The 24,083-nt window shown below is 39.7% G+C and overlaps 1 protein-coding gene across 11 annotated transcripts in view; it reads left to right on the top strand.

Annotated features, from left to right (window-relative positions):
- PPP2R2B (protein phosphatase 2 regulatory subunit Bbeta) overlaps positions 1-24,083 on the top strand; it is a 314,800-nt gene that overhangs the window by 53,281 nt on the left and 237,436 nt on the right. For 4 of the 11 annotated variants that reach the window (XM_042938553.1, XM_042938570.1, XM_042938562.1 and 1 more), the window contains one exon: positions 11,346-11,430. The exons of 6 other annotated variants lie outside the window; for them this stretch is intronic. In XM_042938553.1, the coding sequence (XP_042794487.1) occupies positions 11,394-11,430 (37 nt within the window). In that variant the 5' untranslated portion in view covers positions 11,346-11,393. Of the gene's footprint in view, positions 1-11,345; positions 11,431-24,083 lie in introns of those variants that run through there. One more of the 11 variants, XM_042938593.1, reaches the window with a different exon arrangement.

The raw sequence follows: 24,083 nt of genomic DNA, 5'->3' as shown, positions 1-24,083 counted from the left end.
CTGGTGCAGCCAAGAGGTGGAGCCAGAAAGGGAAGCATGTCTTTGCCAAAAGCTGCTGCAGATGGAAGAGCCAGTCTGTCTGGGCAGCCCATGACTTTGAGAGGAGCCATTTGGCAACGTTGTTGGCAGGAGCTGCCTTGCAGCGTGAATGCTGGAGACTGTCCTGGGCTGGAGTGAATCAGGGATGCAGCAAAGGTGGCTGGTGGAACAAATAACCATCTGGTGAGCAGGGCACTGCTCATCTTGCTGCACTGACAGAGAAGAGCGAGTGCCAATTGGTGAGGCTGGGCTCTCGGTGACGTGATCTGACAGGCACAATAAAATGGCTCCCCTGCTGTTGTACACCCCACGGAGGGGGTTAGGAATCCCATGTGAACCTGTTCTTTCAGAAATCAGGAAGGCTCCAATCTCTTTGACTGTCATAGGAAAGGAAAGTCATCATGTCAAACAAAGTTGACTTTCTGTATTTATCACCAGCTGCTATGGCTGGTTGTGCTGGTGAATATGGTGAAATAAAAGTTCTTGTTGTCAAGCTTCGTTCCATCTATTTGGCAGGGGATACTCTGTCCTTCTCAAAGCTTCGGCGTCTGTGCTGCGTTTGCCTCTCAGTTACACCAGGTGGCTGAGGGGGTAGAATCAGACCCCACGTGGCTCTGGAATCACCTCCAGCAGTATTGATTCTGTGGCCTCGGACGGGTCACTCTGTCTCTGATGATTTCTTTTACTTACAAAATATGGCAGTGGTTGAAGCAACTTGCCCCTTGCTAGCATGCTATTATTTATATGCGAGAATTAAATACAAAAGAATCCCTCTCTTACTCCATGTACTTGGGACCAATGGTTGATGATCAATTGGAAGAACTAAGGCAGAAAAAAAAATTTTTAATGCTATTTTAAATTGCATTGCCTAATTTTGATAAAGAGTCTATTGAAGAATCAAGACTTCATCTTTGAATATGAGTCTGTTGACTGAGGCTTATATTTTTCTTAAACCACACCCAAAATTGCAAAGACCCTGTCTGAGTTTGGTTTCCTTGAGGCTGAATGACGGTATACACCTGAGAAGCAATCTTAGCACAGATCCTTCTAGATTTTTATGATTGTCCCCCATCTCTTCTGTCTACCATATTTAATTTGACAATTCTGTCACTTTTTGAAAGCATCCGACTTAGTTTTCATACGAAATAATCCTTTTCTTCCTTTCCACACTGTTCCTTCCATCACCTTCCATGATATTTGATTAAATAACAACTGTAACTGACATCAAGAGATATGGGAACAAACAGAACTGGCTTGGAGTAAACATGTATCTCAGCCAGAGGAAACAGGAGTATGCCTGTGTCCCAGGGATTAGCCTGCTAAGTTAGCTGTGTGTGTAGTGCATGTGAGTATAGAGTATAGAGGCCCGTTTTAGAGAGTCAGCTGAAGGCCTTTTTCATCCAGTCTGTTAAAAGGGCCTCTGTTTTAATTATGGTGAGGAGGAAGAGCCACCATGGACTGAGTGCTTCCAGTATACCAAGAATTGAGTTAAGTATGCTATGTATGTTCTACATGATGTACTACATATTATGCATGTATGTATATATTGTGCACTATATTGATGTGTGTATATATATATATATATATATATATATATATATATATATATGATACAGATACGTGCATATGTGTGTGTGTCTGGATCATTTAATCCTCAGAGAAAACCTCAGAAGTATGTACAATTAAAGCTTAATTGAGTGAGACTTTAGGTCCTTTTCACCATTTCCCAATCCCCATTTCCCAGTGCAGAGCCTGGCAAATATCACTTCTTAGATGATTACTAAGGAAATACAGGGATAGGCTCCTATTCCACTGACAGTGAAACTGGGGCTTAGAATATTTGTGTGATCTCCCCAGGGTCAGTTGGCAAACTCAGGATTTAAAATGGTGGTGTGTCTGACACAAAAATGTACGTTCTTAAGAACAAATACAGAGATATTACAATAACCTTTTTTTACAAAACTCTCAGACATATGCTTTAGGTTAGAATAAACATCTAATAGGATAGTAATTTGGTATCATTTCCACTTTGCACAAGTATATAGATATTCTAGAACAGAAGTTGATAAACTTTCCTATAAAGAGCCAGTTAACAAACACTTTAGGTTTTGCCAACCATACAGTCTATGTCCCAGCTACTCAGCTCTGCCATTGCTGCTTATGGACATGGCTTTATTGTAGCGAAACTTGATTTACAAATTCAGGTGGTAGCCCATGCCTGGTAGTTTGCTGACCGCCCATTCTAAAGACAAAATTTGGAACCCATGAGAAATTAAAAAAACGTTGGTCTTCCAAGTCATTGGTGTCAGTAAGTGCTAGACAGAAGCTTTCCTGAATAGGAATGGCTTATGGTCAAAGCGGGGACTTGGTGGGATTCTGACAGGTGATGAGGAATGGCAAAGGCTGTCCTCATGGAGAAGGAGGTCTTGCATGACATTAGGCAAAAGTACGTGAGGAAAATGGCATGTTGTTTGAGGACATGAGCTAGAAGCTAGACACATAACAGACTGTTTAATAGCCCATTAGGAACCCTGCACATAACCACACCTCTTTTAGTGGTGTCCCACAGAGTTCATGCCGTAGTCATTTAAAAAAAATATTTATTATTGGTGCACCTGGGTGGCTGTTCAGTTAAGCATCTGACTTAAGCTCAGGTCATGACCTTGCGGTTCTTGAGTTCAATCCCTACTTCTGGCTCTGTCCTGACAGCTCAGAGCCTGGAGCCTGCTTCAGATTCTGTGTCTCCCTCTATCTGCCCTTCCCCCACTCATGCTCTGTCCCTCTTTCAAAAATAAACATTAGGAGCGCCTGGGTGGCTCAGTCGGTTGAGCGTCCGACTTCAGCTCAGGTCACGATCTCACGGTTCGGGAGTTCGAGCCCCGTGTCAGGCTCTGGGCTGATGGCTCAGAGCCTGGAGCCTGCTTCCGATTCTGTGTCTTCCTCTCTCTCTGCCCCTCCCCCATTCATGCTCTGTCTCTCTCTGTCTCAAAAATAAACATTAAAAAAAATAAATAAATAAATAAATAAATAAATAAACATTAAAAAATAAAAATATTATATACTAGGTACCATGCTAAAAATAGGAAAACAATAAAAAAACAAAGACCCTACCCTCATAGAACTTACATTCTGTTGGGGAGATATCCATGAAATAAACACAAATATAAGAATATGAATATAAATCTTATTAAATACTATGTAGAAAAAGTAAAAAGGCTGTGGGAACAAAATATATGCTCACTGATGAAAACATGAACTGTAAGGAAAAGTGTAATAAAGAAAACCGAATTTACCTCTAGCCCCAAACATAATCATTACAAATATTTTCATTGTATTCTCTTCCAGGCTGTGTGTGTGTGTGTGTGTGTGTGTGTGTGTGTGTGTGTGTGTGTCAAAGAAAAGAGAAAGGGATGGATTAATACTGGAATTATATGTAAAATGGTATCCTATCTGTTGTTTTGTTTTGGTTCCAAATAATACTGTGAGCATTCTTCCATAACATCTTATAGTTGAAACAGAATTCTGCCATTCACCTAATGCTTGAAGTGTAGATTATTTCCAATATTTTGCTGTAATAATTGTGTGATAAATAATTGCATGAATCGAAATCATCCCTAGTTATTTTCTTAGGGCAAGTTTCTAGAGTCCAGATTGCTGGGTTAAATGGTACACATAAATAAGTTTCTTGATAGGAACAATTAGGTTTCTAGATAGTATTAATAAAATGCTTTCTACAAAACTTGACCAAGGAAGACCTTTGCAGTTGCTGTGGCCCCTCGCACCATGTTTTGGTCTATATTTTGCCTCTGCCTCACATTGTCACAGTTTTCCAGAGGGAATTTGTGCAGGTGAAGATTAGAAAAAAATTGATAAAGATAGAACCATTGAACTTTAATTTTCTCCTTTGCCCTTGTCCTTCCCCAAAGCCCAAGTACTTTTACCCATTCTGAGAAGGGAGGCAATCTCAATTCTCAGCCACTACCATTAAATACATGGGTGAGTAGCTCGTTCCCTGGGATTTAGTTGCCCACCTATATTAACTAAAATGACATTCATGGTTCCAGGGCATCAGTTGTAGATAAGTATATGGAACCTGGTGACCCAGAAATGTTAATTTTCCTCAAACTGATAAGTAGGTGACTTCAAAGAAAGAGTGACCTACTATGACAACTAGCATGGTTGTTTAATGAGCTGGCCTCTCCTGGGGTTCAAATTTGTCATTTCTGAAAGCTGTGCTACCTTTTTACCCTGTTAATACCGTGTGTGGTTGAGTGCAACTTGAACTCAGATAAATATGAAGAAACTAAACTTTATCATTGGCTTAAGACTTGCAGACATCTCTAGTTTTCCTCCAAAAGTTCGGTGCATGATTTCATGGAATTGAAAAGTATAAATCTTAGAAACTACCAGTGGGATTTGATTTTTAGTGAGTGATTTTAGTCCCTTGTCAAAATATATGGGCTGTCTGCATTTCAGCAGTCACTGGAGATTATAGGTAGGAGTTGATTTGAGGTCTCAATCCATTTTGTTTGGAATTTGGGCATTTTTCTCCCTGTGAAGTATCTTGAGGTAGCGAACTGAGAATATTAAGTTCTTTGGAACGTTTTTTTTAATTTAAAATTTTTACAGAGTTTAAAGGATATATGGCTGGGTGGGTGGATGGATGGTCACTTAAATGGATAAAGATTTGTAATAGTCAATAGGGTATCCAGTTGCTTCCTCAGAGGACTAAGTATTCAAGCATCTTCTAGAAACATGAAGCTTCAATAATAATTTGGGATTGTAATATTAAAGTCTACCTCTCCTCTCCTTTCTCTTCTGCCTGGGAAGCTAGGGCAGGTGGGATGGGGTGAGAGAGTGAGTATTGATTAGGGCAACACAGATCCATGTGAGGATGCTTCCAGGAATTCATCACTGGCACTAATTAAAAAAAAAAAAAGAAAAAGAAAAAGAAATAGGACGGGGGTGGGAGGGAAATGGAGAAGAGCTGCCCTGAAACCCTGAGCCAACAGAAAAGACTGGGACAGTTCAGTGCTTCCGGCTGACATCTCTTACAGTGACCAATATCTAATCCCATCCTAGTTCTGTAGGATTAGCTGGATGAAACTAACATACTATGCTTTGAAAATCAGAGCTCTCCCAAAGCATAAGAGACTGTTAAAAACTGAGAACAAACTGAGGGTTGATGGGGGGTGGGAGGGAGGGCAGGGTGGGTGATGGGTATTGAGGAGGGAACCTTTTGGGATGAGCACTGGGTGTTGTATGGAAACCAATTTGACAGTAAATTTCATATATTAAAAAAAAAAAAATCAGAGCTCTCTGGTCACTTGATAGGATGTAGGGGGAAGATTTTTGGTGCAGTGCCATGTGTGAATGAGGTGTATTTCCCTATAGGTTCTGTGACCCCTTTCAGGGTCAGAGATCAAAGACTTGCTGAGGTCTCCCCAGGACCTAAAGAACTCTGTGCACTGTGGTGAAAAAAACCCAAAAGCAGTCTGATTATCATACTGTGCTTCTGCTGCCAGCATGCTTACTCAGTCCCTAAGCTTCCTCAGCACAATTTGAGATGGAAATTTTCTGATCAGAATTTTTCCTATAAGTGTTAGAAACTTGGATTTAAGCCCATTATGTGGGCTAGGTTTTTTCTTTTTCCAGTTATTTGACAAGCAGGTTGCTTTTGAATCACTCATTTGGACAGCCTTGATCTAGACATTGGTACGTGCTGAAAAGGCAAAACACTATTTTCCTACTTGTGCTTGGCCCTTTAAGAAGATTGGGCCATTGACCATTTTCTCCTGTGCTGTAAACCTTACTGTTTCCTGCCTGTCCCCTCATCTCCCAGCTTGCCTCCTAACTGATGTCCAAACCAACCATACGGGCTTGTGCTGCATCCTCAGTGCCCCCAGGCCATCCCTGCTCCCTGCTTCTGTATGCACCATTTCCCTTTTACTGGGACCTACATGGCCTGCTTTGAATCTTCATTTTCCTATGAATTTCTTTCTCAATTCCTTGAGTTTTTTAATCATAACAACAGTTCTGTGATATGTAGGTATTATCCCCATTTCATGAATGTGGACACCAAAATCCAAGTTCAGGTAGCCCGCCAGAAAGAAGGGGGCCTGCACATTTTCTCTCCAGCTAGAAAGAAACTCCTGGAAGACATTCCTCACACCTTTACTTCCTTAGTTTATTCTATAGAGAACAGTGCAGTGATTTGCACACAGGTGCTTAGTAAGTGGTTTTGAACTTGATTTGAGTAGGAGAATAGATTGGTAATATCTCTGTAGTTAGGACAGCAGCCAGGTACATATTCTTTACTCAGGAGCTTAAACTTACAGCTCTATCCAGACATGTTCAAGCTAGATTCTCCTACCCCCAACTGGAATTTAAAGATGTGCTATATTGCAGCCACTTGGAAATTATACCAGCTAATTAAGAGCATAGCCTATTCTTTCACTCATTTGTTTGTTTATGTGTTTGTTTTTTTATTTTACTCTTTAACCCTTCAGGCATTGATTGAGCAAATGAAACCTCATTCATGCTATCCAAGTTGGTATATGATGATATAACTATGAAAAAATATATAAAAGTTTATTAACATTGGGTTATAAGGGGAGGAGAGAAAAAATAAATACATAAATACATAAATAGGACTATTACAAAGTTGAAGGTAGCCACATCCATGATAAGAGGAGCATGTATAATATGATTCCTTTTCCATAAACTTCTGTGCGTGTACATAAAGAATTCCATGGAAAGAATGGCTAGTAGATTATTAATAATGGTTATCTCAGGCTGATGAAATCTTAATTCTTAATATTTATATTTTCTAATGTATGACAGTTTCAATATATACAAACATTGTTTACACAATAGAAACAATAAAGCTGTCATTATGGTGAAAAACAATTCATAGAGTATCTATTGGGTGCAAAGAACAAGACTGTGGGTATCAGTGTAATAAATACCTACCTGAGTTCTTCCTTTTACTTTGAAGTCAAATTAATAATTCTTCAGTTGAAAATCACTGTGAACCCTGGAAGAGTAGTGATAAGTGAAGACTAGTAACAGTCAAATTCTGTAATAAGAATTCCATTCAAGTTCTCTTACCTATAGGTCTGTGTGAAAGGGCTTTGGCAATGGAATTGGTCCTTAGGTTCAGAGCCACTGTGGTCTTGTGGTCCTGTGTCTAGGTTGAAATAGTAAAGGTAAGATGATCTCTCTGACCTCAGCCAATCGTTTCATAACGGGGCTAGGAAAGGCTCTGGATGAGTCCGTGAAAATCTGCTGCAGTTATGGAAAAGCCATCTTAGAAAAAATGTCCTAGAGCCTGCAGGTCAGAGCCAGCCCCTCTGCACATGAAAGATCTTGCAATCTGTGTTTATTGACACAGAAATTGGTTTTAATTATCCTGAAGGAATTCCTGGCATGTTTTTCCAAAGGCAGTCTTTAAATGCTTAATCAGTGGATTTCTGATGACCAGACCCTACTGGAGAGGTCTGCATATGGCGGCAGTTGGTCAAGTGTAGTATATTCCAGTGTGGCTGCTAGTGATGGATTATAGGTATGTTTTGTCAGAGAAATGTAGGCCTGAAAATCCCAACATCCACCCATGAAATGATGCTGGCTTTGGAAAGTATGGTATGTTTTATGTCTGAGAAGCCTCGGTTTCCTTCCCAGCCATTGATATGGTCTAAGCAACCTCCATAACCTCTGTTTTTGGTGTCCTGAAAGTAAATTGCTCTAGAGCCGGAGTTTAGGCAATCAATCAGTCAGCTTCACAGCCCCACAACTAGTGACTTGAAAGGAGGAACATGCCTTCCCAAGTATGGATCCAAGGAAAATATACATTCCTAATCTTTGCTTTGGCTTTACCCATTTGTGTTGACCTACAAAATATTTTAAGAAAAGAACTGTAAAAGGAAACGGAGCATGATGGTGTCACATCACAAAGCCATTTTAATCTTTCTGATACCTTGAGGGGAAACCAGGGTCCAAGATAAACATAAAAGCACCAAAGGAATTGTTTCCTTTTCACCTCTTTGCTCTTGCATCTCTAGGTTGAATCCTCACACTAAGAGTATAAAAATAGTCTATAGTGTTGCATACTATCTTTGATTCATGTCTCCACGTGTAACTCCAGATGGAATCTCCTTTTTTTCTCCTTGCTTAAAAATGTCCTTCACACTATCCCCTTTCACTGCTGTTTCCACTAATATACATAGAGGCCAAATTCTACTCTCTCATGTAGACATGCAAAAGAGATTAAGTCAGCACCTTGAAATTGGAATAGGAACCCAAAGGCATCTTTGGCAAGATACATTGAGCCTCCCTTTGAGCTGCTGAGAGTGTCTCTGTCCTGTGTGTAGTGACATAATGGTTTGGTGGTGATCCTTTTTGCTTGCACGGAAAGGTTTCTCAGGCTATTTCATGCTGACCTTCACTGATCTGGAGATTTGCCAAGCTTATAGGGAAGTAAGGCCAATGGAAACGAGTCCCTCTTAACCATCACAACAACTGAGCAAACAGTTCCACAGATGTCCTTGGTACAGCTGATGACTATCATGTTTAAACAGTCCCTCTTCCTCTTGTCTTTTAATTTAGTGTGTAAGCTAACTTGGGTTAGCCAGGTTGATAGGTTAGTGGCCAAATTTTAGCCAAGGAAAGAGTTGCATAAAATAGTAATGCCATCTTACACCTGTGAAGGGGCTTTGTATTTCTACAAAAGGATTTTCACAGCTCTTGTTCACTCTGCACAGAAAAATTGGAGAATGAGTTTATTTCTCATTTCCTCAGTACAAAAACTGAAATTTAGTGGAATTAACTTGCCCATGATCACATACCTGGTGTGTGGTGGAGACAAAATGGAAGTGCAGAGACTCTGATCCCTGAAACAGAGCTTTTCCCATGATGTTACAACACTAAATCAACTTCCACTGAACTCCCAACTGGATGAAATTTTGCATTCTTGGGAAAAAGTGTTCATTGTTGCTGATTATCTCTGCAAGATGTTGGCCACCTACATCCTTAGCACAAGGTTATTTGGGGGAGCAACTTGGTATGTCATTGGGTGTGGGGTGTGTCTCATTTCCTTTTTTTAAAAAAGTTTTTGTTTTTTTATTTTGAGAGAATGAGTGGGGGAAAGGCAGAGAGAGAAGGAGACAGAAAATCCCATGCAGGCTCCACACTATCAGTGCAGAGCCCAATGCGGGGGGAGAACCCATGAACTGTGAGATCATGATCTGAGCTGAAATCAAGAGTTGGACCCTTAACAAACTGAGCCACTCAGGCACCCTGGGTATGTCTCATTTCTAAGGTCATTCATTGTTACTATTCCAAATGGAAGGGTGTTGAGGCCACTCTCTTCCTTGGAAGCCCCAGAGAGCTGGAGTTTGTGTGTCTAAAGATGTGGAGAAGGCAGTAGACTTAATTTTGTTTCAATACTGCATACTACACCCAAATATATAACTCTTGAATATCTGCCATTTAGAGCAAGTGAGAAAATAGATAAGAAAGAATGGATGAATTATCACTGACACCATTCTTATCCCTGGAAACATAAGGGTAGTGAAGCTCCATTTACAGAGTGATTTTTTACATGCTTATGTGTACTTCTTTTGCTTCATTTCCATTTAAATATGTGAGCAATGAATTCTTTATTAAGATGGGCTTATTACTTAAGTCCTTGAACCATAATTGCCCATATGGAAAATTGGGACAGTACTAGTAACTATCTTCTGTGGTTGTTATAAGGATTAGTGAAATGGTACAGTGGTTAGTTCAGTACCTGGCATAGATTAAACATTGAATAAGTGGTTGTTTGGCTCTCTTGAGTATTTCTAGAAGCCCTAACTGGTCATAAGTATTATTTGCACTGTACCATACATTCTTTCTCTTTCCAAATCCCTAGAGTTTAGGCTTATACTAAAAATTATACTTAACCAGTGGAGAACACTGACTCTGGAAACCACTAGGTTTGTATTCTGGCTCCATCACTTGCCAGCTCTGTGAGCTTGGGCAAGTGGTTTATCCTTCCTAAGCACAGTTGCCTCCTCTATAAAATACAGATAACAATGCTTAATTTCCCAAGGTTGCTGTGAGTATTAAATATGACAGTGTATGTGATGTACTCAGGATAATTCCAGGTGCATGGTGTGCAGTAACTGCTAAATAATGTTAGGTTGTATTTACATTAATATTAGTTCATTCATCTATATCCTAAAAGAGAATCATTACTGTCACAAGGTGGTTGTTTTCATTACAAAACAGTGGAGGAAATAACACTCTAACCTTAATCTTTGATCCAGTACCAGATCTGGATGGTGGTGATTTATCTCTTTTAAATAATAAATATAATCTCATATAATAATATATGGAACCTGTGAGAGTCTAAGCCAAACTGCTGCTCTTTTCTGAACATGAAATAAAATACTGGGAAATGAAAACCCATTATCTACTCTATGTACCATCAATAGGATGGTTTTTAAAGGTAATAGCATTGAGATACTAAAAATTAATGATAATAAGTTAATTATAAATTTCTCTTTCTATATTAGTGGTATTCTGAAGCTTCTTTTTAAGGCTTAATTTTGTTGTTTTTTTAAAAATCTTGTAGCTTTAGTTTAGAACTTCTTGTATTGTCTTATTCATAGATTCTCTTGGAGAGAAGGGAGGCTCTTCTAACCAGTGACACCAACCAGTTCCTGTTGGTGAATACGTCCAGTTGCTTAAAAGTTATGTGTACCAGAGCAGTCTTTTTTTTTTAACCCATTGCTTTTAGCCCTACACTGTGAAGCTTTGTATCCTAGTGTACATGATCCCTCTTGAAGTACATGAAGGCTACTCCCCTAACACGGCCCCAGTCTCCTCAAAACTCCTTATATGCCTTCTGCCTTCTGTTTTCAACATTAATGCTTATTAGAATCACCTGAAGTGTCTGTTAATTGCATATTGCTAGGCTCCTCCCAGAGTTTCTAAATAAATAATACTGGGAAAGAGCCAAAAAATTTGCTTTCTAGTGGTGGCCCAGCTAGAGCCACTGCTGCTGGTTGAAAGAAAGCAACTCTTTGAGAACCCCGGGTCTGCAAAACCCAAAGACAGCCCACTTCCAGGTGAGAAGGCTGAAGCATAGAGAGTTTTTATAGTGTGGCTATGTTACCATATTAGCCCTGATTTTGACGTACGAGGAGTAACCTCAAAGAGGCTATAGTGGGGGCTTGGGGAGTGTGTAATGCACCTGTATATAACCAAAAATTGAAGCATCACTACCTCCTGGAGTCTGGATCTGAACCCCCTGTTTGTCACAGGAGCCAAGGGAGAACCCAAGACAGAGAATAGTGGCACAATAATGAAGCATGAACTATCCAGATGAAAGCACCTATGGAAATAAAGGTATTAGTATTACTATTTATACCTACTGTTCTTAATAAAATAGCAACATGGAAGTGTCGAACAGTTCCATTTGCTTAAAAGTGGTTCTGGGGGCTCAAATCAGTTCCTTCACATATTAAAAAGAAAGTATAGATAGTAAGCACTGTTGGACTTACTGTTTTAAGAACTAAGAACATGTTTTGATGAAATGTGTTGTTCGTACACAGCAATAACAAGTAATGACTGGTTATAAAATTACCAGGAAAGAGGTGTGGCTCTGTATGAATGGACCCTGCTGTATAAGATGCTAATAGTGTATGTAGAGCAAGCTAGAGAACCAGACAGATACATTAACTGCTCTAACAGAGAAAAATGGTTGGCTCAGTAGGTGAAGAAAGAGACAAGAGCTTCTTAGTTTGTGTATAATGAAGAATGAATGGCCTTACTAAATGATAATTTTTTTAAAAAAATTTTAATGTTTATTTATTTTTGAGAGAGAGGCAGAGAATTAGCAGGGGAGGGACAGAGAAAGAAAGGGAGACCCAGAATCCGAAGCAGGCTCCAGGCTCTGAGCTGTCAGCACAGAGCCCGACACGGGGCTTGAACCCACCAGGAGATCATGACCTGAGCTGAAGTCAGATGCTTAACTGCCTGAGCCACCCACGTGCCCCCTAAATGATAATTTTGAATTAGAAGGGAAATCTAGACATGACAATTTGGGAAAAACAGTAACTTCTTACCTGTATTAAATGCTTGAAGGTCCTATTAGTATAAGTAGGAGTCATCCCACATGATTGGGATGAAGTAGCAGGAAAGCTTTTCTGCTAGCTTTGTTTTATTCATTTCTTGAAACTATGTGGTGAGACTGTTGAGCTTTACAGCCTCCTCATTTGACTGTGTTTCAGGGCCCTGGGCAATAACATCTTACATAAGAACTCTAACTGTTACTGAAAAAAAAGAATCATCAGAATTCTCTCTTGAGGTGGAGTTTGTAACAGAGATAGATAACAACTGTGAGTCAGATTGAAGAGTAAGACCTTTAAGAAATGGTATGGGGAAAGAAGAGTTTCCAGATAAACATTTACTCTAGGAAAATGAAATGAAAATGTGGTCAAAGACTTAAAGGGAGGGGCGCCTGTGTGGCTCACTTGGTTGAGTGTTCGACTTTGGCTCAGACCATGACCTTGCGATTTGTGGGTTTGAGCTCCACATAGGGCTCTGTGCTGACAGCTCAGAGCCTGGAGCCTGCTTTGGATTCTGTGTCTCCCTCTCCCTCTGTCCCTCCGCTGCTTGCACTCTCTGTCTCTCAACAATAAATAAACGTCAAAAAAAAAAAAAAAGACTTAAAGGGAGAAAAAAAAATAAGGAGCAGATGTGTGTGTGTATTTATATATGTATATACGTTTATGTATATTCTCCGTCGGCTTATAGATAAGGGTCAAGCTTTGGTGTCCCAAGGGAATCATGCGGCCTTCATGTTACCCTATATAGACTCTGGACAGGTTCTTAATGTGCTTTTTTATATAAGAGAAGAGGCTTTGTTTTCATATAATACCTTGGGGTGTTTGTGATCGGAGGTGGGGTTGAACTCTTTCCTTGCTAGAGAAAGATTCTCCACTTTTCTGTCTGACCTATTTTAATAAACAGTTTATATCTGTTGTAATTTCAATGTGCCTTTCTTACATTCCTGGTTACATACATAGCAACCAGGTAACCTTTTCAGTATGTTCTGATATGGTTTTGACCTGCGGTCTGAGTTTCATTGGATTTGGCCTCAGTTGCTGCTTTAATGAAATAAGACTAGACGGACTTCAAATGGGTTTCCCTGGAGCTGTCAACCTTGATGCCCTCCTTGCCTCCTCCAAGAGGGAAGGGAGGGGAGGGATTGAAATATTTGTGGTTTGGTCATGTTTTTCTGACCTGTGTCGTATCAGCTTAAAATTTCCAAAAGCACAAGAGCAGCAAGTGGGAAGGAGACAGTTCATAGTCAGAATTTAAAGAGCTTGTTGGGGGGTGCCTGGGTGGCTCAGTCGGTTTGGTGTCCGGCTTCGGCCCAGGTCATGATCTTGCGGTTTGTGGGTTCGAGCCCCGTGTCGGTCTCTGTGCTGACAGCTCAGAGCCTGGAGCCTGCTTCGGATTCTGGGTTTCCCTGTCTCTCTGCCCCCACCCCCAACACCTCACACTCTGTCTCTTTTTCCTTCAAAAATAAATAAACATTAAAAAAATTTTTAAAGAGCTTGTTGGGAGAGAGACTGCTTTTCACCGCACCTCATCAAGTCCGACTGTTTCTGAAAAATCCTTTCGAAGTACAAAGGCAGTGCCCTTTTCCAAATGCTGAGGGATTGTGGCTAAGCCTTGTTCATAGCTCTGTGATTGAGTGTGAGGTATAAAATGAATGAATGTGCTTGTGTTAACATAATGTAAGCATCACTTCAAGGGTTTTTTTTTTTGTTTTTTTTTTTCACAAGTTCAGCTACTTTCTTCAGAAATGGAATCCATTAAAATTCCGTTAAGGTTGCCTTGAGTTTTCATCATGAGGCTAAGGTTATTTAACAGCAGTGTAAGGGCATAAAGCCATCTACGACTATCTGACTTCCCAAACGGTGCTCCGCTGGGAAACAATACTGTTGTATGTAGCAGCAGAGTGGTTTGAAAGGAGGCTGCCATATAACCTTTCATTGATTAAGTATTTATTGAGCACTTAGGTGCCCAGGGCTGAACTCTGCATTGGGATACAGAGGGGTAGTACACACACCTGGACTCTTCCCTTCAGGAACTTACAGACCAGTAGGGACACAGGACAACAAGTAAATACAATGCAGTATGAGACGTCCTGTGATGGGGACGTACAAGGGACTGTGAGATGATGTAAGAGGACTCAGTGGAGAGCTCATGAAGAAAGACATGGTCTTCTGAGGCCTGGAGGCTGAGGAGAGGGAGTCAGATGATATGAGGAAGAATGAAAAGTGTCCCCATGTAGGGACAGTGGTGTGACCAGAAGATAACGGGTTCATCCTACCTGAGTTACTTAGCAGTTGGGTGACTTCAGGGAAAAGTCCGTCTTGACATATGATATTTGTCTTTCTCTAATTTCGCTTAGCGTAATACACTCTAGCTACATCCATGTTGTTGCAAATGTCATGATTTCATTCTTTTTGATCACCGATTAATACTGCATTGTATATAAATACCACATCTTCTTTATCCATTTATCTCTTGATGGACATTTGGACTCTTTCCATACTTTGGCTATTGTTGATAGTGCTGCTATAAACAATGGGGTGCATGTGCCCCTCTGAAACAGCATACCTGTATCTCTTGGATAAATACCTAGTAGTGCGATTGCTGGGTCATAGGGTAGTTCTATTTTTAATTTTTTGAGGAACCTGCATACTGTTTTCCGGAGTGGCTGCACCAGTTTGCATTTCCACCAGCAAGTGCAAAAGGATTCCTCCTTCTCCGCATCCTTGGCAACATCTGTGGTTGCCTGAGTTGTTAATTTCAGCCATTCTGAATGGTGTGAGGTGGTATCTCATTGTGGTTTGGATAACTCATTTGAAAGAGCTTTTTAAACTGCATAGGATGCTAGAGTGTCCTTGTACATGTTGAGCTGAAGCATGAGTCATGTGCTCGGTAGTGAGCCTAGAATAAAAAATAAAAATGGCTTCGGCAGCATATGGCTGCCATTGCTTGCCTTGTTAGCAACTCCTCTCATTCTATGGCCTTTGCACGTTCATAGCCAAACATGGTCTTCCCTGGGGGACATTTTTTGAAGCAACAAAACCGTAGATAACATGGACCATAGATTTGCTCCCAAATAGCAATTGGTATGTTAGAAAGTCCTCAGATGTTTCTGAGATCGTTCGTCTCTGTTAATCACTTCATGCCCCTCTGTGACTGCTTAACACAAGATGAAGTGGAGGCTTGGCAATGATCCAGTTCAAGTGTCTTGGCTTTTCGTATGGATAATCCAAAGCCTCAAGTGGACTTTTTAAAATTCTGGACCACCTAGTTGATGTGTGAGTGGATGTATTATATGCATATATATATGTCCACTTCCATACAATGCAAGTAATGTATTAATAAACCTTCATTTCATTGCATTAATAACTCATATGATAAAAAGAATATATATATGTATATATATATGTGTGTGTGTGTGTGTGTGTGTGTGTGTGTGTGTGTATTCTCTACCCTGCCTCCCCTTTTTTTGCCATATAGATTTTGTTCCTGTCCCTTGATATTTCTGACAATCCCCAATGTGCTCCTTGCTCTTACCTGCACTCTAATCAGCCACTGTGCTATGAATTTAGGACTGCCTGTACTGGTACCACACAAACAGGGTTGTGTTGCTGGCCAGTACAACATTAGCTGTCATTGAGAATAATTGAAAATGTTCAGAGAGGTGGTTGCTTACTCTTTGGGCCCAAAGAGCCTGTCTGCACTACAAAGGGAATGGCTAGTTCAACAGTGAACCAAAATAATGAATTCTTCTGCATCACAGTTCAATTGCAGAGGCTAATTGTTAGTTTGTTTTTAGTCCCACTTGAGGCCTGATAACGGGGTTTCCCTTTGGAAGCTTGATTGAGCTGGTGTGCGAGGCAAGACTGTAATTCAGATATACCAGTGAAATGCAAACAGTTCTGTGTATTAATGGTCACTAATGACCTGTAATGAAGCTATGATTTGTTAGGTTAAAAACAAAGATGCAATTAGTTTATTTGTTCAGGAGTGTAAACAGAAGAATTTATCAATCTGCTGATTGTTCTTCTCCATTGAAGACAATAGGCTACAGCATTAGTCCTGAGCGGTGGCTCCTCAGAGCTGCCATTTGTCTGTTCTGAGATTCTCCCAGCTTCCTGACCAACCACTTAGGAGTCCAAGGCCTTGGTCAAAAGGAAACGAAAGGGATACTGTTCTTGGGATCCTTTCTCTGTGGCTTTTCCTCTTGATAAGCCAACCACTTCAATATTAGCTTTTATCTTTCCTCTCCACTATGGTCCCATGCTTCAACTAACTAATTTTCTCAAAGTGTCATCCTTCATCCAGCAATATTTAACCCATAGTTATTGAGGACCAGTTATGCTGACAACACTGTCCTAGGTCTCAAGGCTTATAATCCTTATGAAGAGAGTCTTGATTCAGTCTGTGTCAACTTTACTATCTCTCCATCCATGTCTTTAAGATTTCTGTGCCACTAACTACTTCTTGAATTACTTATCACTAAAACCAAATGAAAAATCTCTTGCCATGAAATAGATGCTCTGTTGAGATATACATCTTAGAGGATAAGGCACTCTGATCTTTTGGGATACATCAAAACTGGCAGTAGAGATTTTGGGGGAGTATAGCAACTCCTCAGAAAAGATACACCTTGTGTTTTCCCTAGTCATTTATTTAAATAGAGGGAGTGAATACATTTAAATCCTTATGGGAGACCGTGACATTAAAACGTAAAATCCTCTAATCACTCGTCAGGTGAAAACTCTGTGATCTACTTGATATCACAGAGCAGTAATGATGTAGGTTACCCCAATGAGACATTTGGATTGCTTAAGATCATGCTGAAACAGTGGAAATTATGTCACTCACATATAACATGACTTCTTCCTTATCAGCCTCACACTAATCTGAAATGACTATCAATCTGTGTTGGCTGTCTGCTTCCACTTGGGGCAAGCACCTTGGGTCTCTTGCTCAGTGGGGTCTAACACAGTGACTGGCATGTAATAAATATGCTCAGTAAATATTTGTTGAGTGAAAAACAGACACAATGATTAGAGTCTGAAAACCAATGGTAGCATTTGGAATATTGTGAAATAAATCAAAATTACTTGATAAAAATAATCTTAAGTATTAGTATATAATAAGCGCCATAGCTGACCTTTTCTGGGCAGGGTTGTTTTTTCACATCCCGTTAAAGTACACTTCCATACCATGCATGTAATGTATTAATAAACATTCATTTCATTGCATTAATAACTCATATGATAAAAAGGACCTCCTGTTTTTGTAGAAGCTACTAAAGCCTAGCAGAGTGTATTTCCTATACTCATCACACGGGTGACCCACCGAATTTCTGCTGTGAAATGACATATTCTTCAGAGTCTAAAGAGGAGCCTTAATGTTCACGAAAGCCTTAGCAGTAGCATGGGTGAATGCACTGGTCACTTTTCATTTGTTGATTCAGTGCATACTTTATTGGGCCCTTAGCATGTGCCAGGCATGGGGTTAGGTGCCAGGGATATGGAGTAAGAGCCCCTCTGGGGAAATACATTAATCAAGAATAATAAAGATGATTAGACAGTTGTAGCTGTGACAGGCACTGTAAAGGAAGAGTTTGTGGTACTGGGAGAGTGTGTAAAAGGCTTTTGGACCCAGACAGGGAAAGCTTCCCTGGTGAAGGGGTGATAGAATTAAATCCTAATGCCACAGTAGCAGTTGGCTGTGGAGGGATGACGCTGGTAGAGAGAACTACATGGACAAGGGCCCTATAGCAGTAGCACAGAGAGAGGCAAGTGAATGATGCCCCATGTGGCTTGAGTTCCCCCAGGACTGGCATTAGAAGACGTATCTTGCAGAGAGCCTTGAAGGAGTAAGAGGACTTTATTATTATTATTTTTTATCCTATGAATAAAGAAAAGCAGTAAAATGTTTAAATGTAGGACTATGAGGAGCAACAACCACATTTGTGTTTCAAAAAGATCATTGTGGCTGCAGTATAAAGAACAGATTGGAAATGCTCCAGAATAGATTTAAGGAGACGAGTGATTTGTTCATATGAAACTGACACAGAATCTACATAATATATGCCCATGTGAGGCAGTTCCCGGGTAAAGCACGTACCCTTCCAAGAGATTTGAGATGAGCTTCTCCGTGGTATAATAGAGACTTCTTCACTTTTCCTCTGTGTCATGCACACACACTTACCCAGACATAAATTAGCATCATTAATGCAGAGTGTCACATTAGAGCCCATTCCCCTTCTAGCTGATGCACTACTGTAGCACCTTCGCCTTTGTACTTTACCCTTCACCTTCAAAGGCTGTTCTCAGGTCTTATTTTCCTTCCAGAAGTGTGAGATTGGTTTTTCTGCTGTGCTATTAGAGTGATCCTCCACTTAGAGTCTAATCTGCCGTGGCTTTGTGCCTGTTTGTCAGGAACTTCGAGAATATATTAAGACATTATACAGGGTGGAAGCTCTGTTTTGACAATGATTATGCCTATTAGCTATTTTAATAAATGTAAATTGCTGTGGGGAAACAAACCATTTTATGCCACTTGAATCCCTTTCAAGGAAGCCTGAATCCTTTTTGCGTAGCTTAGATGCATTGCTGTCATTTTCCCTTCACAGAGTTGAATAAACACACTTAAATCAGACCTTTGTTATGCACCCTCTTACACTGTTGCCCTAATAAATCGTTGTGATTTTAGTCTTTGAAATCTCTATTGGGTAGCGTTTGCAAATTTATCTGTATTCCCTTCCAGAATTGAAATTATTGGGATCGCAAGTCCACGTGTGCACTCTATGTGCCAAGCATTACACTTGGGATATCACAATGAATTAAGGCACTACTGCTGTCTTTAAAAAGCTTACAATCATTTCTGATTGCTGGATCAAGAATAGGAGGTTAGATGGTCCATGTGGTGACAAATTGGAGTTGGAGACATCAGAACTCATCTTGAACTTCATAGAGAAATACCTGATTATGTAAAGAAACATTTATAAATGTGTGTATGCATGAGCTTATGTACATATACTTATTTCTTTGTCATTTGAGAAAGCCTAAAAAATGACACCCCAGTAGCAACAGTTACAACTAGCACCCACATCTTGATTTCTAAAACCATTGTCCAATGAAAGGAACCAGGAATCCTTCCAGATATGTGTGATTCTGGGACTAAGGAAAGAAATCTACAAGATGAGGCTAGAGCCTTTTTTAGTGCCAAAATGTAAGGAAGTGCTTGAAAAAAAAATACACTGATGGGAATATGTCAAAGGGACACAGGAGCCCAAGTGAAAAAGTTTCCAATGTCTCTAGTGGAATAATTTTAGCAAAAAAAAAAAAAAAAAAAAAAGAAAAGAAAAGAAAAGAAAAAAGAAAAGAAGTATTGGATTATAAACCAAAGTACAAAATAAATATCCATGAATACGTACTGATGTTAGTAAATAATTGAATAAATTAATCAAGCAGAGAGGAAAATCTCCCATGCAGAGCTCCAAATAAATTATATACATGACCCAGCCTCAAGGAACATAGCAAATGGGTGTATCTGTCTACTCTTCCCCAAGAGTGGGCATGTAGAGACTGCTATCAAAAGAGTACAGATTGGAAGAGAGGTCTGGAAGAGTAAACTTACAGAAAAGAAACCTGACCGACACTATTTCAGCTAGATGGTGAAGGTCCGTATGAGTACTCATTAAGTCATGTTGATAGTAGATCGCTGTGATGTAATGTAATGAAAATGGCGCTGTACCTCTGGGATCTTTATTTATGAGAGAAACATCGGACAAATTACAGTAGAGAGACCTGCTACAATATACCTGACCATGTTCTTCAACACTGTCAAAGACACTAAAGGCAAGGGAAGTCTGAGAAACTGCCACAAACAAGCAGGGCCAAAGGAAACCTGACAGCTAAGTGTAATGTAGTGTTCTAGATGGGATTTTAAAACAGAAAAAGGACATTAGGTAAAAACTGAGGGAATATGAATTAAACTATGAGGTTTAGTTAATAACACTTGTGGTTCATTAATTATAACATGTTTATAATAGCAGAAAGTCTGCAGGACATACATGGGAATTCTCTGTGCTATCTGTTGACTTTTTCTGTTAGTCTAAAACTGTTTTTAAAAATTAAAGACTGTGAAGCTTATAGTCTAGTAAGCGAGTAGGCGATTGTAAGACACAGTGGGGGGCGGGGGTATATAGGGTCATTGGGAGAAACATAAAGCGGCTTCTAACCAGTCTTTCAAATCCTGGCTTGACCATTTGGGACAAATTACTCAACTCTTCGGATCTTCTGTTTCATCTTCTCTAAAATAGTGATAGAACCTGCCATGAGTCCATATAGGCTGTGAGATCAACTGCAGGAGCTCAAGCCTCCAGCTACAAGATGGGTGATTTACTAAACCTATCTGGGCATTAGTTCCTCATCAGTAAACAGGATACTGTAACTCAGAGTGTTGTCCTGGGGTCTTTGATCATGTACATGAAGAGCTTGGAACAAGTCCTGGCACCCTGTGCTACATTAACGTAAGCTTCCGTCTTCTCACAGGTTTATGGTGGAGACTCAATGGGATGATCAGAGAGAGTGCTTAGCACATGATGTTGTAAGCCCTCTGTTGGTGGTGGTGGTGGTGAGGGGGGCAGTGGCAGCAAGGGAAAGTTTCCTGGAGGCCAGGAGACTCTCTTTCCATGAATCCTACACAGTGGCTTTCCCTGACTCTAAACTGAGAACAGAATAAGAGCTGACCAGATAAAAGGAAGGTGATGGGTGTGGGATATAGCAGAAGGAACAAAGTTTCCCAAGCCAAAGGAAGCATGGCACCTTTCCATAATTTCAAAGAGTTCAGAATAGCTGGAATGTGGAGCCTAAGGAGGAGGAAGAGGAGAAGTAAGCAAGACCAGCATTATGTCTAGAATTGAAGGCTGAAATAAGGATTTGGACTTTGTCCTGGGGTCAATATAAGACTTGTACAATCACTCTGGTTGTTATTTACAAAAAATGCATTGGAGATGGAACACCAGTTAGGAAGTGAATTCAGTTGTACAGGTGAGAGATCATGGTGGCCAAGTTTATGGTAGTGACTCTGGAAGTAGGATTAAAGGATGTGAAGGCTAACAATAGGACAAATACTGATCATGCAATTTTGTGGAGATATCTTTCTGCCTAGGAGTCAGTATGTAATACCTGTACAGTTTCTTAATATCTGCCTAAGATTAAAAATACTGTAGGATGATAATATGAATGTAAGGCAGTGACTTTGAAACTTACACATATTTTCCACCCCAAGTATATACCATCATAGAGAGTTAAAAAAAATTAAAAAAACCATAAGCACGTAACAATCAGATTAATTCTGGAGTGCTCTAGACTAGCATCATCCTATAGAAATATAGTACAAACCATATGTGTAACTTAATTTTCTAGTAGTTACAGTAAAAAAAATGTGAAATTAATTTTAATAATACATTTAATCCAATTTATTGAAAAGTTATTTCAACATGTGATGGAGATAAAAATTATACATTAGATATTTATATTTTTCTTACATTGTCTGCAAAACTTGGTGGGTATTTTGCACTTAGGATACACCCAATTCATACTAGCCTCATTTCAAGTGTGCAAAAGTCATATATGGCTAGTGGCTATTGTATTGGACAGCTCAGGTCTAAGGCTTCCAAACTCTTAGAAAATGTTTTTGGCTTTACACTTGCTGGAGAAATATTTTTTAAACAAGTTAGTCAACATTTCTACTTTCATGCATGCACATGCCAACAAACTTTAGTCTACATACTCAAAAACCTGTTTCTTTCACTCATGTTTTCACTAACTGCCCAGTATATGTTAGTTGGATACCTATTCTATCAGCCCTGGCTACGATTTACCCACTGGTGTTTTAATTGTGAGCTGACCCCTTCACTCCCGTCCTCATGGTGCCTATCCTTCATGGAGCTTACAGGTTTGTGGAAGAGACCTACAAAATGAAATAAAATGCAGTAAATTAAGTGATGGTAAATTATCTGTGATGAAAACAAATGACACAGATACTGGGAAAGATGTTGGGATGGCTTTCTATAATCTCAGTTGAGTTGACATAAACTGGGAGATAAAAGATTAAGCCACATACAATACTGGGGCAAGAGTAGATCCAGTGGAGGAAATGGCATGTGCAAAAGGCCTGAGCCTCGTGGCATGTTGAAAGAATCAAAAGAAAATGAGTATGGTTGAAGATTGGTGAAGGAAGGAAAGATAAACATTCAGTCAAGTGAAAGAAGGAATAAAGTTTGTTATAGAACAAACTTTACCTCACAATGTTCTTAATGACAAAAAGATGGAATAAGGTATGTGAAAATTCTGTGGAGCCTATATAATCTATAGAGGCAAAACGATGAGAAGATTAATAGGTGCTAAACCCAGGTGGCTTTGTTGAGCTCTTCTTTGTAAGGGAATCACATTTCCCAGCATCTAGGGTATTTTATGACTGGCATCGCAAATTTTTTCCCCAAAGATTAAGTTGCACAAAGTGAGGCTAGGGATATAGGTCTTCTGTCCTCCCTGTAGTTGATGGATTTCCAGATAAGTGGTTGGCTTTTCCTGAAACAAATGCCTGCAGATCCGTAATGACATCTTGGTGGGTCCTTCCAACAGTTTGCATGTGTGGAGAAGGAACAAATATCCAAGAAGGCCAGGAAAGAAGATGACCTCTTATTTGTCTGGAATTCTGGAAAATTTCAGTATATTTTTGAAATCATTACCTCATGGTCATGGTCATGATAGCTGTAAAATAGATGAAGCAAGCAGAGCTACCTCCCAATTATAGAAGAATGAGCTGAGGCTACTTCTCAAAAGAAGTAGGGGGTCACATGGTTAGTTGTCCCAAAATGGATGGTGAGATTATATCTTCTTATTTTTTCTTTTTCTTTAAAATTTATTTTTTTATTTTGAGAAAGAGAGAGAGAGCATGAGTGAGGAAGGGGCAGAGAAAGAGAGAGAGAGAGAGTCCCTGCCCTTGCAGTGTCAGTGGCAGAGCCTGATGCGGGCCTTGAACTTATGAACCATGAGATCATGACCTGAGCCACAGCTGGATGCTTAACCCCTTGAGGTTATATTTTCTAAGTTGTATTTTCTCTGTCATGAGAGAACACCAGTGACTTTTGTGATCTTACAGGCTGTTATAAGGCCTTTTAGGAATGTATAAAATAGGATTTGAGCTCATTGGGAATATATTTCCCTTGGGACTATTTAAAACCTAATTTCCTACAGTGTATCACTGCTGGGGGAAGAAAGGGTAGGATAGTTTTATAACCTTTCTTACTGATAAAGCAATTTGATTGCAAGCTCCAAAGTAATGAGTTAATGTACTTCCCCTAATGTAGTGCACACTAGACTACTAAGTATCATTAGACAGCTAATAAAAAATGTTTGTATTAAGACCCAAGTTGGTCATTATTTACAGAGTATGATACCTGGATAATTTTTGAGCATTAGGATGGGGGGGGAAATGTGCCTTTAAAAATTATTTTAATCTAATTTACCGATTGAAAGTCTATGAGCCAAACCTAACAATTAGCACTTGGTTGTTATTAGTACAGAAGAAACACTGAAGTATTCTTTTCTAAGTGTGTCATTTTTTTCTTTCTCTGAGTTTATGGTTGGAGTATAGCCATTTGGAAATGATACAAATAGAAATTTGACCATGGTAGATATAAAATAGAGGTTGTTAAACTTCTTGGTGGGAGTGTGGGTAGCGAGGATTCATGAAACCCTTAGAGAATGTTATGAAAGCTAAGGACCTTCTCCATAGGGAAAAATTGCCAAGAAAGTCATAAACATACATTGAGACATGTAATTTCACAGAAATCATAGGTTCACCTGAAGTTCATCCCTCGATGGCTGATCAAGCTTTTCACAAGATTGAAGAAAGTTGAGGTGAACAAATGTGGGGAA

The sequence above is a fragment of the Panthera leo genome, chromosome A1 (genome assembly GCF_018350215.1).
Source record: "Panthera leo isolate Ple1 chromosome A1, P.leo_Ple1_pat1.1, whole genome shotgun sequence".
In the NCBI taxonomy this organism is placed as follows: Eukaryota; Metazoa; Chordata; class Mammalia; order Carnivora; family Felidae; genus Panthera; species Panthera leo.
This window is presented reverse-complemented; position numbering and strand designations above follow the sequence as displayed.